Source organism: Phocoena sinus, chromosome 4, assembly GCF_008692025.1.
Source record: "Phocoena sinus isolate mPhoSin1 chromosome 4, mPhoSin1.pri, whole genome shotgun sequence".
Lineage (NCBI taxonomy): Eukaryota > Metazoa > Chordata > Mammalia > Artiodactyla > Phocoenidae > Phocoena > Phocoena sinus.
In genome coordinates, this window is record NC_045766.1 from 77,125,983 (window position 1) to 77,141,173 (window position 15,191).

Consider the following 15,191-nt stretch of genomic DNA (forward strand, 5'->3'; position numbering starts at 1 on the left):
GTTCTCAGTGCCAGGATAAATGGAGCGGCAGGAGGAGGGGGTGGAGGAGGAAAGAATTACCTGAGATATGCAAATAGAAATAATAATGGTGAATGAAACAAACAGTCTAGAAAAAGAGACAGTAACTATTTACCCTGTAGTGTTAGAGATAATGGACATTCCTTTCTCATACCTGCTCTCTCTTTTCCCTCACTAACCCCACACAAACACCGAGTACCCCTGATCTTGTGTAGATATGTCATGACCAGGTTGGATTTGTAGCCAGCGATAATGTTTTAAGTAAGGAGAACCAGAAGAACAGGATACTTTGACCTGAGGTTTCTTCCAAGGAATGTCTTTGGCTCTAGAAATCCATAAGGGTCAAGAAAGAATGTCACACAAACAGGAAAAAAGGGATGGTTAACACAAAGAACTTTCTCTAAACACAATCACTGGGATATATAGAGAGGTAAAGGGCTCTCAGGTTCAGTCTGAACACTTGGATTAATTGTAATCCCCACCACAGTTTCCTCATGGACAATTTCCCAAGGGTAAGAAAGGAACCAGGGTCTTTGAACAGACTTTCCAGTGATATAGCTTATGCAGTTGATAGGGACTTGTTGTTATGCTGTTTTTTCCAAAAAATCTGAATGACAAACAGGAAGTAGAAGAGTGAGGAATTCCAGTAAGAACATATGTAGAGATATACACACTGAAACACGGCATACTACCAAATATACAATGTGTATTATTTGTATTAGGACACCAGTATTCTCTCTCTATATAAGTAGAATATTAATACTAGAAGGAACCTTGGAAATTATATAGCTTACTTCTGTGACTTTGAAGTGTTATATGCTAATGTGGAATATAAAGAATGGAATGAAGGTAGCAGAGAGAGGCTGGAGATGTCAGAAATCTCAGAATGTGGGTTTCTCATTCTAAATGCCTAATCTTCCTAGGTTGGCTCTCCAGGGAAGGGATCTTAGAGGGTTTATAATGGGAAGCAGGGGATAAGAAAGCTGAGTGACTAAACCAGGGCTAATTAATATTAGGGGAAGGGGCAGCCTTTTCCAAAAGGCCTTGTAGTGTCTTCTGGAGAAAAGTTTCCTTCATTGGAATAAAAAGAATGAATAGAAAGAAAGGGAATAAAAAGGGACTGAAAAAAAGGCCAAAAATTATGAACACAAAATAGATGATCTATGCTAAATCATCACAGAGAAAAAACAAAAGGAGTCTGAGCTGGAGTGATAGTCTGCGTTGGGAGAACAGGGCAATATCAGGTTGTTGGACTAAATGAATGAGAGAAGTGTAAGTGCCTTAAAAGGAAAACAGGCAACCTTCTAGGTGAAAGATTCAGGGAATTAGTCTAGAATGTGAAGAATATAAGACAGGAAGCTAATGGCAGAGAACTTTAACAGAAGGAGAGAGAAGTCAAGAGAGACTTGGAAATTCTGCATTTGAAATGGAGTCACTGGGGTCATTACAATCCCAACCACAGGACACAGATCTGTTTTAGATAGACTTGACCAATCTTCCATTTGCAAATGAGGAAAGTGAAATCCAGAGAAGTCAAAGGATATTTTTAAGGTGACATTCTAATTAGTATTAGGACTAGGTCTAGAACTTCCACTTTCTTACAGCCCAGCATTCCTTCAATTTTATCATGAACAAGTTAATGTGGAAAAAGGAAAGGGAAGAGAAAGAAGTTTTAAATTTTATTTAACTGTAAGAATATCAAAAGCCAGAGACATTAATTAAAGCTTAGGAACTGAGAAGGAGTATGTGCAGTAGGCATATATTATTATACATACTTCCTCTGATGGCAGAGGAAGAGACCTAGCATTAAGAGGGTCAGCTCTGATGAGACAAAAAAAAAAAAATAGTGGGGGAAGGACATGCTATAGACACACTCAAAAAAACCCTAGAAATTGTAGAGAAGACATCCAAAAGCATATTTGGCAATAAACACATTTAAGAGAGTGGCTTTTAGTGATTGCCATGATCAGGAGTCCAGAGTAATAGGCACAGGTCACAAGGTAAAAACCAACACTAGGGACTATGACTAAAAATGTTATTCTCTCTTAAAAGCAACTAAGCATCAAAAATTGCATCTGGGGCTTCCCTGGTGGCGCAGTGGTTGAAAGTCCGCCTGCCGATGCAGGGGACACGGGTTTGTGCCCCGGTTCGGGAAGATCCCACATGCCGCGGAGCAACTGGGCCCGTGAGCCATGGCCGCTGAGCCTGCGCGTCCGGAGCCTGTGCTCCGCAATGGGAGAGGCCACAACAGTGAGAGGCCCGCGTACCGCAAAAAAAAAAAAAAAATTGCATCTGAGCATGTAATTAACCCTCTCAGTAGATGTTTATAGAAATAATGAAAATCCAGTGTCCATGCTTAAAAATTTTCTTTTCCATTGTATATCCACTGGCTACTCTTTCCTGTGTGTAGCCCTGAAGGAAGGTTCACCTCTTTCCTGACATAGCGAGTTCCTTATACAAGAGTCAGGGACCCTGGGTACCCATTTTCTCTTAACAAAGCTATGATTCTGTGACTGCAAACAGAGGAAGCACTTTTAATAGAAGTTGTTTACTAAATTCAGATGTTTCTAATGTTATAGGATGTTTTTCATCCTGAAGATAACATCTGAAGAAAAGGAGAGGAGTTTTAAATACTTATATTCTTATGTTGCTGTCATCATTGTTTTTGTACATGTGAGCTCACACACACTCCGATAGAACAAGTTACTCATGTTTTCTCCAACTCACTTTCTCTCAGAAAGAGATACCAATTCATCCCCAAAGAGTTTTGTTATTTAAAAAGCAACCACAGGGCTTCCCTGGTGGCAAAATGGTTAAGAATCCGCCTGCCAGTGCAGGGGACACAGGTTCGAGCCCTGGTCCGGGAAGATCCCACATGTCACGGAGCAACTAAGCCTGTGCACCACAACTACTGAGCCCGTGTGCCACAACTACTGAAGCCCATGCACCTAGAGCCCATGCTCTGCAACAAGAGAGCCACCGCAATGAGAAGCCCGCTCGCCGCAACTAGAGAAAGCCCGCACACAGCAACGAAGACCCAACACAGTCAAGATAAAGATAAGATTGGAGCTGATTTCTTTGATTTGCTTTAGTGTTTTCACAGCAGGAAATGCTTTCAAATCATTTTCTGTATGTAATCTGAATGCAGGTAAAGAATTCCTCAATTTGTCAGAATGCTAATTAAATGTAATAATAATTTGTGTAACCTGCTGTGATACTAAAGTGGCTAATGACAGTCACTTGGGTTTCCAACCAGGAAGGGTTTGTTTTAATGCACATGTCTAATTTAAGAAGTTCACTGCTTTATTGTCATGTAATATTGTCGTTTGCTTGAAATAGTGCAAAGCAAACAGTTGACTGATCACTCCTTAAGAATTTATGGTTTCTTGTAAAATCAACAGAGAATCTATTTCCAAAGAAAGAAATATCAAAATTAAGTAATAATTTAAAAATTTATGGGGAAAGTATCTCAGGCAACTCATAACAATTCCTAGATGTTTTTTATTAGTCCATAATGTTTTCACAGTAAGAAAGGCTCTAAATTTATAGATAAATGCTGGGCCTGCTACCTTAATATGTGAGTGTGGTTGCCGTGGATGCAGTGCAGAGGATACACAGAGGTGATAATTTCGTGCTCCAAGAGAATTAATGGTGGAAAGTTACACGATGCTCAAATAGCTCCTTCCTTAGGAAAAAGGAAACTATCCAGAAAGTCACACACCTAGCAGAATCATTGGAACCTTGGGACTTAGATATTTTTATAATCCTATTTCTTTTTTTACACAGCTTCAAAAAATCATCTTTGTTCAAAAAGAGGAAATATTTTCTTTACTATAAATGGACAGAACTTTTCTCATATTTTCACAAATGTTGGTGTTCTTCTATTTCAGGAATTAATTTAAAATGTTGTCATCAAATAAAAATGCCCATATTATTTAATTTTTTTTTTTTTTTTTTTTTTTTTTGTGGTACGCGGGCCTCTCACTGTTGTGGACTCTCCCGTTGCGGAGCACAGGCTCAGTGGCCATGCCTCACGGGCCCAGCCGCTCCGCGGCATGTGGGACCCTCCCGGACCGGGGCACGAACCCGTGTCCCCTGCATCGGCAGGCGGACTCTCAACCACTGCACCACCAGGGAAGACCTAAAATATTTCTTTTATTATTATCAAGTGTCAAAGGTAATCAAGGCTATTACTCTTGAGGCACAAAGCAGATGTTGACATAAGAATGCTCTTTGTCACTACCCCTTATTGTCATATGCCATGGTGCCAGTGATGTCTCACCCTAATCCCTGGAACCTATGACTATAATGAGATGTCACTTCTTTAATTATGTTATATTATATGACACAATTGACAGTAAGATAGTGAGATTAACTAGATGAGCCTGATCTAATCATATGAGCCCTTAAAAGCAGAGACTTTTCTCTGGTAACAGAAGGGGAAGAGATTCAAAGTTCGAGAAGGGTTTGATATACCATACTGATAGCCTGAATATGGAAAGAACCATGTGTCAAGGAAAGAAGACACCTCCACCTGAATGATGGCAAGAAAATAAGCACCTACAATGACAAGGAAATGAATTCAGCCAACAACGAATGAGGCTGGTGGTAGATTATTACCCAGAGTCCAACCTAGGAGACACCCAGACCTGTGAGCCAACTGACTGGCTCCAACTTCTCACTTACAGAATTGTGATATAATAAATGAATCTGGTTTTAAGCCAAAAATAAATAAATAAATTTATTTTAAAAAAGTAGCTGAAGTAGAGATTAAAAAAAAAAAAAAGCAATCACAATACCCACAACAAAATAAGTCATCTTCACACCTGCCCACACCTACCTCAGTCTTGTGCCTACATTTGAGTATCTGAGGGTGACTAAATTTATTAATTGAAACACTTGCTGTGCTGTGGGCCTGTTATGTACCAGGCACTGTTCTAGGTGCTGTGGATAAAAATATAAATGAGACTTTGTTTTCTAAGTGTCTGAAGAAGGTATTAAATTCATATACAATAGTTATGATAAGACAGAGTTTGGTAAATGTCACATGAGGGTAAAAAATAAGGAGTTCAGAGAACTTTAGATTACTTCTGGCTAGTGGTGAAAGGTGAGGGGCAGAGAATACTCCACTGCATAGGTGGAATTTGAACTGAGCCTTAAAGGGTTTGGACATAGAAGGCTGGGGAGGAAGGAGATTCCATGAAGTAGAAACTATGCAAACAGACATGGAAAAGAAATGTCCCTGTTTATCATTAGGTAAGTATTAGTATTTTGTTTTTCTCTAGTGTACATTTTTGAAAGGGAGTATGATAATAAGAGCAGAAAGGTAAGTTGGATGAGATTAGTAGACAGTGTGTTAGCAGAAATTTTTGAGCAGAGTAGTAATATGAACAGAGATTTCTTTTAGGAAGATTAATTTGACAGTAGTGCATAGACTCAATTGTGAACAAAAGATATGGGAAGCAATGAAAACATCATACATGTCCATTTCAATAGCCCAATTTAGAGGCTAATGAAAACCAAAACTAGAGTAGTGGTGATTGATGGCCATGGGATTCAGTGTTGAGGAGGGAGAATGTGAGAGAGATTATAGAAATAGAATTGGCAGAATTTGAAAACTGATTGGATGTGGGAGTATAGGAAAGCTAGGAGAGAGGATAAGGTGGAATATCCAGGAGATGAATGCTAACATGCAGTTATAATGCATAAGGGCGCTTGAGTGACAGGTTAAGATTACAGAGTTTGAGGAGCCATTAGCATATAGGTAAAACTGACACCGCAGAGCCTGCTAAGGGAGAATCTGGAGAAAGGGAAGAGGGTAAAAGGTATACACTGGGGAAATGCCTACATTCAGGAAAGAGTAAAGTAAACAAAAAGCAAAAGAAAAGCCAAATAAGGAAGAATCCAAAAAAGTAAAAGAACCAGAAAATACAGTGTTAGAGAAGCCCAGGAAGTTTCAAGAATTTAGGAGTGATAACAGACTAAAATGTTAAAACATGTTCAAAGTGAAGAAGAATTTAGAAAAGACCACTGGGTTTGATAACAAAGAGATCATTACCAGTGATCTAAGAGAGAAGAATTTCAATAGGATAAAAAGATGACATACTATATATTATTTCACTTACCGTAATCTGCTTTGTATTAAAGCTAGTTGAATATGAACACCATGAAGCAGGTATTATGTCTTATTCATCTTTTTATCCCTCATGGTTCTTTGGACAAATAGAAGTTGCTCAATAAACATTTACTGAATTAAACCCGATCAGCTTAAGTTGAATCTAATTGGATTCTACTGCACTGCATTACATTACTCTACCCTAAGGAGTGATAATGAAGAGTGAGAAAGGAAGGCAACAAATAATAAGTGATTCTTTTAAAAATCTGAAGGTAGTGGTAATAAGACAAAGAAGATAGAAAAAGAAAGGTTAACAATAATTTTGTTTGTTTAAAGGTCTCATATTTGCCCTTGCTTTTAGGTACAGGACAAGAGTGTCTCTGAGGAAGAATTTGAAGGAAAGAGATGGAGGTATTGAGGGTACAAAGACACCAAGGAGAGTGATCTAGGTGACGGTGATACATTTGTAAAAATTCATCCAGCTGTACATTTAAGGCTTTTGGATTTGTGTACTTTATGTAAGTTATACCTCAATAAAAATAAATTCAAAAAAAATTAAAAGTACCTCATAAAGGATTGAGATTGAGGGCACAAGTGGAGGTTGCTAAATTTCCTCTGAAATAGTCAGGAAGCTATTACTTACCAAATCTCAGATCTATACTTTTTCAATCTTAAAGGAAGTCGTTTTAAAAATAAATAAAATTACTACGTGATATATGTGAGTCTTTTATTCTATAACTGAATGAAGACTATATACCATGGTTTATACTTTCTTTCTGCACATAGTGCCAACCCTCTATCTGGATGGACTCGGTAACTACTACTACATAAGGAGCAAATATAGATCTCAGCCACCTGCCATATCTTTCCCAAGGCAAGAAACTGTGTTTAGTACTAAGTTGTGGTTGTAGTGCTATATTGGGTGCTGATTAAAAACTTTAGAAGAATGAATATATCTAGGCCAAAGTGAGATAGAAACCAAGGATTCCTTGTGAACACTAGGTCCACAAGAAATCCTGAAAAAATATTCCACGGTTAAATAAGTTTGGAAAATACTACATACCATAACCTCCTCTTGGATATTTTATAGTATGAGTTCACAAGTTAAAGGCTGTAAGAAGTCATGCAGTAAAGATACCTTTTTAGCTTTATTCAGCCTAGCATTTTCCAAACTTATTTGACTATGAGAGCTTTATGTTCCCATATAACATTCATTAGATCCTATACAACCAATTTTCAACAGAATGCAGTTTGAGAAATGCTAATTTAGACAATTCCATAGATGACAAGTCCACAGAAAATACTTGAGTGATGGATATCTAAGAGCCATCTCTAGCCCATGAGAATGATGTTATAGGGGACAAAAATAACACTATTCCAAACATATCTCTTGGTGCTATTTTCAGGGACTTAAAAGATACTGAACTGAATAGACCATTAGTCTAATTCATGAAGATATTTATTAAGAAATAAACTACAGAAGGTTAGAGAAGAGAAACAGAGATGGTAAAAGAGCTAAAAAGAGGGATTCATAAGAAGATAGTAAAAGTGTTGGGATGACTCAATCTAGAGAAGAGATGGATAGTATATTAAATAACTACATTGAATTATAAATTTTCTTGTGGGTAGCAATCTCTATCACCTGAGATCAGAACAAGAACTAGTCTTAAATTACAGAATGGAAGATTAAAATTAGATAAAAGAAAAAAACCCTGCTGACAGAAAAGGGTATAGAAATATTGGAAAAACTGATAATGAAGAGACAAAACCTTTCTGTATTGTCAGTCTGAGAGAGATTCTTATTTGTCATGGATGACATAAGCATGTTCTTGCTTGGAAGCAAGAGGCTAGAAGTGATAGTCTCTGCACAATTAATATGCGCAGCTTCTTGGACTGTGACCTCCCATCATCCTTACTTGAATTTTCCCAACCATGAGTCAGCAATGGCTGCTCCCAGGATGGGAGTGAAATAACAGAGGCTGCTGAAGGCATGGTATACAGATGTGGAAGTGTCTTCACTCCAGTGCAGGAAATACAGGAAATACAGGGTCAGCACAGCTGAAGCAAAAAAAGAGAGACAAAACAAAATAGATGCATTAAAATGATTTATGGAGCAGAAGAACATTTGATATGGTCTTTGAAGTTGATCTTGACCTTCAACACTCCTGTCAGTGAAGTGATGAGGGGTGATTGCTGGGCAGTAGAAGCAGGGCCCCTTGGAGTTGTGGGAGTAAATGGGGCTATGCTTAGTATACAAATGCAATACTCCTCCCTATGAGGAGTACATAGCATCATTTAGGCCAATCCAAAAGATAACATGGGGCTTCTAATATCCCTTCCTTCTCCTTCCCAGCAATGATATAACCCATAGACCCGAGGAACAGAAATGAAGAATGGAATGTCGATGATGAGAGTTTTTCCACTTATATTTTCATAGGCTGTGTTCTGATTTCCACTTGGTCTTTCTGTTCTTGGCCTGTATGAGTTAGTAGGTGAAATCCTGTGAGGCATTTTTTGGAAGTCTTCACCAAAGGAAAGGACCAATTGGATGAAGGCAGAAAGAGTAGATAAGGGAAATAAGTGCATATGAGATAGGTTGTTACAAACATGGGGTGAGAGTGAGTGGAGAAGAGTAGGACTCAGGGACACAAAATTACCTTTCATGCCATAATAGGAAAAGCGCTCACAGAATTCATTCACCACAATGAAGACAATACTCAGTGGATAGTTGGAGCCACAGATTTTCTAAGAAACAAAAAGGCAATGGTTCAAGCATGAACTGTATTTCCCTGTTTAAACCATTAGATTGCTCCACAACAGAAAAAAATCATTTATTTTAAGTTGCCATGATAGGTCATGTGAAACAATGGCCCCTGCTCTTCATGAAACAGCCAGTATCACACTAAAAGTGCTTGCATCGCTGATTTAGCAGTGAGAAGCTATTCTGAATATTACTTTGTTCCTCAATTCATTTAACATGAAACTGCTCAGGCATTCCTTGATACTAGACACCAGGACCTGTTCATCTTCCCACAAGTACTAAATGAAAAGCCTGGGGCTCTGAGGAGGAGAATAATCATACTTATTTTCAGGAACAGAACAAAGAGTTGGCCTATGGAGCACTTGATGTCCAGGCAGTCACACTCACATGTCAGTATCCTGCTTAGCTCCACTGTGCGGATTAACCTTTCTGTTTCCACTTGCCCCATTCACTGTGCTGGGAAAAATCCTAGCAACATGAAGGTTTCCCATTCAGTGGCTACTGAAGCCAGGCACAGAGCCTAGTACAGATTGCTAAAGGTAAAATGACTGATCACCTTGACCTTGGGCAGAGAGTTCTTAAATCTTGTCAAATTAAATGGCCATTCTTTCTATGAAAGAGAGATTCTATAACATTTTCATGCTAATCCTTTTGGGCATTAAAAGGACTACGCTATTTCATGCACTGTATCAGTCAGAATAAAAGGAACATCATGTATTATTTCAAATCCTTACCCATTATGATAGCCCAGTCAATATGAGAGGGGGATGGAGATATGTGTCTTGGTTCAATCGAATCTTATCATGAGATTTTTATTGCCTTTTCTTATTCATAAGATGTACATACATCTTTGTAAGCAGCCTCAAATTCTTTGGGACCAGAAAATGTATAACTAAATAAATTAATGTATTCATTCTTTTATCCACATGGATATATAAAAACAACCCTCCAAAATATTAATATACATTAACGTATGATAAAAACTTGCTTGGAAGACAATATGAATTAGTCTTATTACCTTCCCAGCTCACAGTTCGAGAATCATGCAACCTGAAGTTTAGTTAACACATTTCTACTAGCTATGTAACACTGTCACTGGCTGTGTTAACATACTGATCCAGGCCATGTCACTATACTTGGCTTTATACTTCAGTTTTGTTATTCCAAAGAAACTACCACCTCTAGAATACTACTACAGTTACCTCTTTGTCTGTAGTAAGAATTCAGTAAATACTGGCTAGTATGTCTGTATCCTCTCCATTTACAGGATTTTGATATGAGGATTGAATAAGAATTGGCAAGTGCTTTAACAAGTGTATAAAGTAAAACATTATTATTACTTCCTTGTTTCTCTGTCCTTTCTCCCACTGTAAACTGGAACACAGTAACAGAAACTAGATCTATTCTAAAACTTCTCTTGGTGGTCAGCATAGATTCTGTGCACAGGGGAAACTAAGGGCTGAGATTTTTTTTTGGTGAAGAAAGAACAATCACACACAGTTCTCCAGAAAGGAGTACTTGCCAAGTTTCCCTGGACATTCAAATTGCTTTTTTTCCACCCCAGAGAAACTCAGAATATACAATGAAATATAGCCAAGTCCTGGATACCAACTGAAGAACTCTACCTCTTTCTGCTGCTTCCTCTCCTAAGTTAAAGGAAACTTCTGTTTAGGTTTGGTTTACAGGTTAATTCTAACTCCAAGAGAGAATAGTTTTTAATACTCTAACACAACTCAGCGTGAAGCTCCAGGGGCCAAGGAGGAGAACCAAAGGAGTAAGTCTGTTCCTACCAGAGACAGAACTGAATCTGAAGACTCACCGGAGATGGCTTCTTTGGAAAGCTGGGGGGTCGAGGTGGTACCTCTTCAGGGGAGACAGGTAAAAAAGGAGTTTCCTTGAACTCATTTTTCTGGAAGAGATTCATGGCTGGCTCCTTACTCTCTCTCTCTTCAAGCATTTGGCTTCGGTAGGCAGTTGGGACAGCTGCCAGGCTACTGTGAAAAGGGGGACTGGGAGGGGAAGAGGGGGTGGCTTCAGCAACTAGGTTTAACCCTGTGGGTGTCAGGCGTCAGCAGCCGCCTGCAAAGCAGAAAGCTATAGAGAAAGGAAGGATTGGGTCTCAGAGACTAGTTCAAAAGAACATTTATGTCACAGGGAAGTGAGAATAACACATCATGGGATGAGACAGTATAATGCTGGAAAATTTCAAATGAGTGAAAATTAGTTAAGAACACAATGTCTGGAACATAGCTTAGAGCAGATTTTGAAATCGATTTCAGGGTAATAATAGCTACCATTTATTGCACACCTATTGTGGGGAAGGTTTATACACACACACACACACACACACACACACACATATATATCTACATGTTCTAATTCTTACTACTATCCCCATTTTATAGGAACTAATGTCCTAAGAGGTTATGTAATTTGTCCAAAGTCATGTGGCCAGTAAGTGGCAGATCTGGAATTTTCACTATGCCACTACAGATTAGTATCAGTAATGCCTGTGGTCATTACTTAGGAATGGAAACTATGGAAATAAAAACATAGCAATGTAGGGGAAATGAAATGCATCGAAGAGGGAAAGTTATCTCCAAACAGAATTTGGAGAGATACAAAAAATGTTGATTTTTGGTTTTCAGCATAATAAAGTTCAACTAGAAATGTCTTATAAGCAATTAAAGAGGTGGAGCTGAAGAAAACAAAAGGAAAGGGTTGGTGATGTACATTTAGGAATCATTCTTCTCCTTTGCTAAATTCATTCCCTGTGTTTTCATTTTCTCACTTCAAGATGAATCCATCATTTAATTAGTAAATAAAATTTAGTTTGTGTAAAAATTATAAGCCAGTTATTTTCTAGGAACCATTATAAACATCATATTTCTTAATTTTCAGTGAATGGACTCCCAAATGACTCCAGAATATAATATTTAGTTCTTATCAGAGGAGGAACAAGAACAGAGATGACAATGATAGATACATTTTAGACAGTATTATTTTTGCTAAGTCAAAGAGGTAAAAGAACAAGAGAGTACGGTGCCCATCTAGATGTCAATCAAAAGAAAAAGGAAAAGAATGGCTAGAGAGCAATAAGAAAAATGAGGACTAAACCAAAAAAGAAGTCAGGAAACAGGAGAATGAATTATTTTATTTAGAATATGATAACCTATGACTCTCTCCCTCATAAAATTCTTACATTACCTATTTGAGTTATTGACAAGTAAGACCAGGAGAAACTCTACCCTTTCCTCCCTAAACTCCATCTTAGACTTTGACCATGTTTCCCCAGCTCCTACTCACTCCTCCTCCTGCTTCTCTCCCATCAACCTTTACCCAAAGAAGGGTCCACTTCATTTCTGTTTGTGACATTAATGATTAAGCTACAGTTATTCTTTCAGGAACTACTGCACTTTCTGACCTAGTTTGTTTAATGACTCTGGATACAAAACAAATGAACAGTCAAAACTTACTAGTCAAATTAACCACTAGAGGCACAGATGCTTTTAAGATCTAATTATATCACCGGCTCCCCCTGCTCTGGCCTTGTACCTCTGGAATAGCATTTGATCTCTCAGAGCAGATGGAATAGCACCGGTAGGCAAGGCACCAATTCATTTGTGCTTATAGGTGCCCTAAATACCAGACTTTAGAGTACTGGCATTGGTTCTCTGATACTCGTTTGTTTAGGTGAAATTCTTCTTTTGATTATGGCAATACCATGCTAGCATTTATAAAATCGAATAGTATCAGAGATGGAAGGAATCTTAATCTTGTCCTACATAAACTAAACTTCCCTGATGCTAAAAATCACTTAGGGATATATATATTTACATATATATTTATATTTGTATATATACTTATAACTACAAATTTTCACAGCAATTCACACACACACCACACACAATTTACAGGCCTTTGCTTTGAAAAGTCTTATTGAATAGATCTAAGTAGGTATCTAAGAACTTGTATTTTTAATAAGCATCTCTGGTAATTCTTATAATAGGGATTTGGTGAACACTGGTTTTTAATCCCTTTCCTAGTCTAGCCTGAAGAATATTACAGAAGAGCCTCCCAGCCTCCAAGACCTATTCTAGAGCCTTTTCTATCTTATCAAGATGCCTCTTGTACACCATCATTTTTGCTAAGTTGAAATCAGATAGAAGGATAAAAGGGAAAAGATCAAAGAGAAAAGCAATTCCTGAATAGAAATGAGTACAAACTCTTGAAAGATAAAAAAAAAATAACAGAGTGAAAGAATCTAAAATATCAGTGATAAGAGTAAAAAATATTTGTGACCTCAATGATTATGACAGAAGAGAGTGACATTTTACAATCATGTACAAAAAGGAGGCTGAAAATGACAGATACTAATATAGTCAGAGAGAAGAGGCAAATATGAAATTAAAAGAGAACATGTGTTTAGCAAGGTTTATGAATACAAAATAATCACATAGAAACAAATTGTATTTAAATATCAGCAAAAACAAATAGAAAAGGGAATTTAAAACATTATACCAGCTCTAAAAGCATAAAAAATACCTAGGAATAAATCTATTGAAAGATGTCTAAGACATCAACACTAACCACTCTTAAAACATTATTGAAAGAAATTAAAGATCTAAATAAATGGAGAGACATACCATGCTCATGATTTGGAAGCCTCAGCAAAAATGTCAGTAATCCCCAAATCAATCTATAATTGCAACACAAAATCCAACAGGTTTTGTGAGTGTAGAAAATGACAAGTTGATTTTTAAAATTCATATAGAGATACAAAAAGTGAAGAATAGCAAAGGCAATCTTGAAGAACAATAGTGGAGGATTTGCACTAACCAGTAGGAGACCTATTATAAAGCTATAGTAATTATAACAGAGTGGAACAGACACAAAGATAGATAAGGCAACCAATGCAACAGAATAGAGTGCAGAAAAAGACCCACACATATACTGAGGCATCAGTTATGACAAACGTGACACTGCAGTGCAGTGGGGGAAATGACGGTGTTTTTAACTAAAAAACACCATCTAGGGCTTCCCTGGTGGTGCAGTGGTTGAGAGTCCGCCTGCCGATGCAGGCGACACGGGTTCGTGCCCCGGTCCGGGAAGATCCCACATGCCGCGGGGCGGCTGGGCCCGTGAGCCATGGCCGCTGAGCCTGTGCTCCGCAACGGGAGAGGCCACAACAGTGAGAGGCCCGTGTACCGCAAGAAAACAAACAAACAAAAAAACAAAATAAAATAAAAAACACACCATCTAGATACTCATATGGAAAAAAATATGTTTACCCATGTTTTTATGCATGGTGTAAATATATCTTACACCATGCATAAAAACCAATTCAATATAGATTACAGATCTAACTGTCAAAGTTTAAAAAATTAAAGCTTTTAGAGGAAAACGTAAGAGAGCATCTTTATGGCTGTGGATAAGCCAAGATTTCTTAAATAAGACATAAAATATGGTAACCATAAAAGAAAAAGAATTGATATACGGGACAGTATTAAAATCAATAACTTTTTTGGGCTTCCCTGGTGGCATAGTGGTTGAGAGTCCGCCTGCCGATGCAGGCGACACGGGTTCGTCCCCCGGTCCGGGAAGATCCCACATGCCGCAGAGCGGCTGGGCCCGTGAGCCATGGCCGCTGAGCCCGCGCGTCCGGAGCCTGTGCTCGGCAACGGGAGAGGCCACAACAGTGAGAGGCCCGCGTACCAAAAAAAAAAAAAAAAAATCAATAACTTTTTTGTTCACCAAAAGATACCATTAAGAGCAAAAAGACAACTCACAAAGTGGGAGAAAATACTCATATTACATGTATTGTCAAAGGATTTGTGTCCAGAGTATATAAATCACTTCAAAAATCAATAAAAAAAGGTTCACATTCAGATTTTTAAAGTTTTTTGCAATTATAAATAATACTGTAATAATAACCTTGCAAATAAGTCAAATGTATCTGTAGAATGAATTTCTAGAAGTGAGATTACTGTGACAAAAATGTTTTTATAATTTTCAAAACTGAAGATTCATTCCCTTTTTTCTATTGAGTTGTTTGTCCCCTTCTTGTAAGTTTGTAAGATCTACTGATTTTGTTTGTGGACTTTTAAAATTAAACGTAACTTAAAAGGCACAAATCTTAAGTATAAAACTCCACTATTTTTTACATATGTGTAACTCACACAACCACCACCCAGGTAAGATTATATATATTTGTAATAAATATTTATTTATAATAAATATTGGGTTGGCCAAAAAGTTCATTCAGGTTTTTCCATACCATCTTATGGAAAAACCCAA

At 37.7% G+C, this 15,191-nt stretch overlaps 1 protein-coding gene across 1 annotated transcript in view; it reads right to left on the reverse strand.

Moving 5' to 3' along the window:
- The window catches only part of SLC15A2 (solute carrier family 15 member 2), a 58,163-nt gene that overhangs the window by 26,126 nt on the left and 16,846 nt on the right, over window positions 1-15,191 (reverse strand). Inside the window, exons 3-5 of the mRNA XM_032631329.1 lie at window positions 10,714-10,888; window positions 8,791-8,878; window positions 8,050-8,191 (exon numbers count right to left, since the gene is read on the reverse strand). Of these exons, the coding sequence (XP_032487220.1) occupies window positions 8,050-8,191; window positions 8,791-8,878; window positions 10,714-10,888 (405 nt within the window). The remainder of the gene's footprint in view (window positions 1-8,049; window positions 8,192-8,790; window positions 8,879-10,713; window positions 10,889-15,191) is intronic.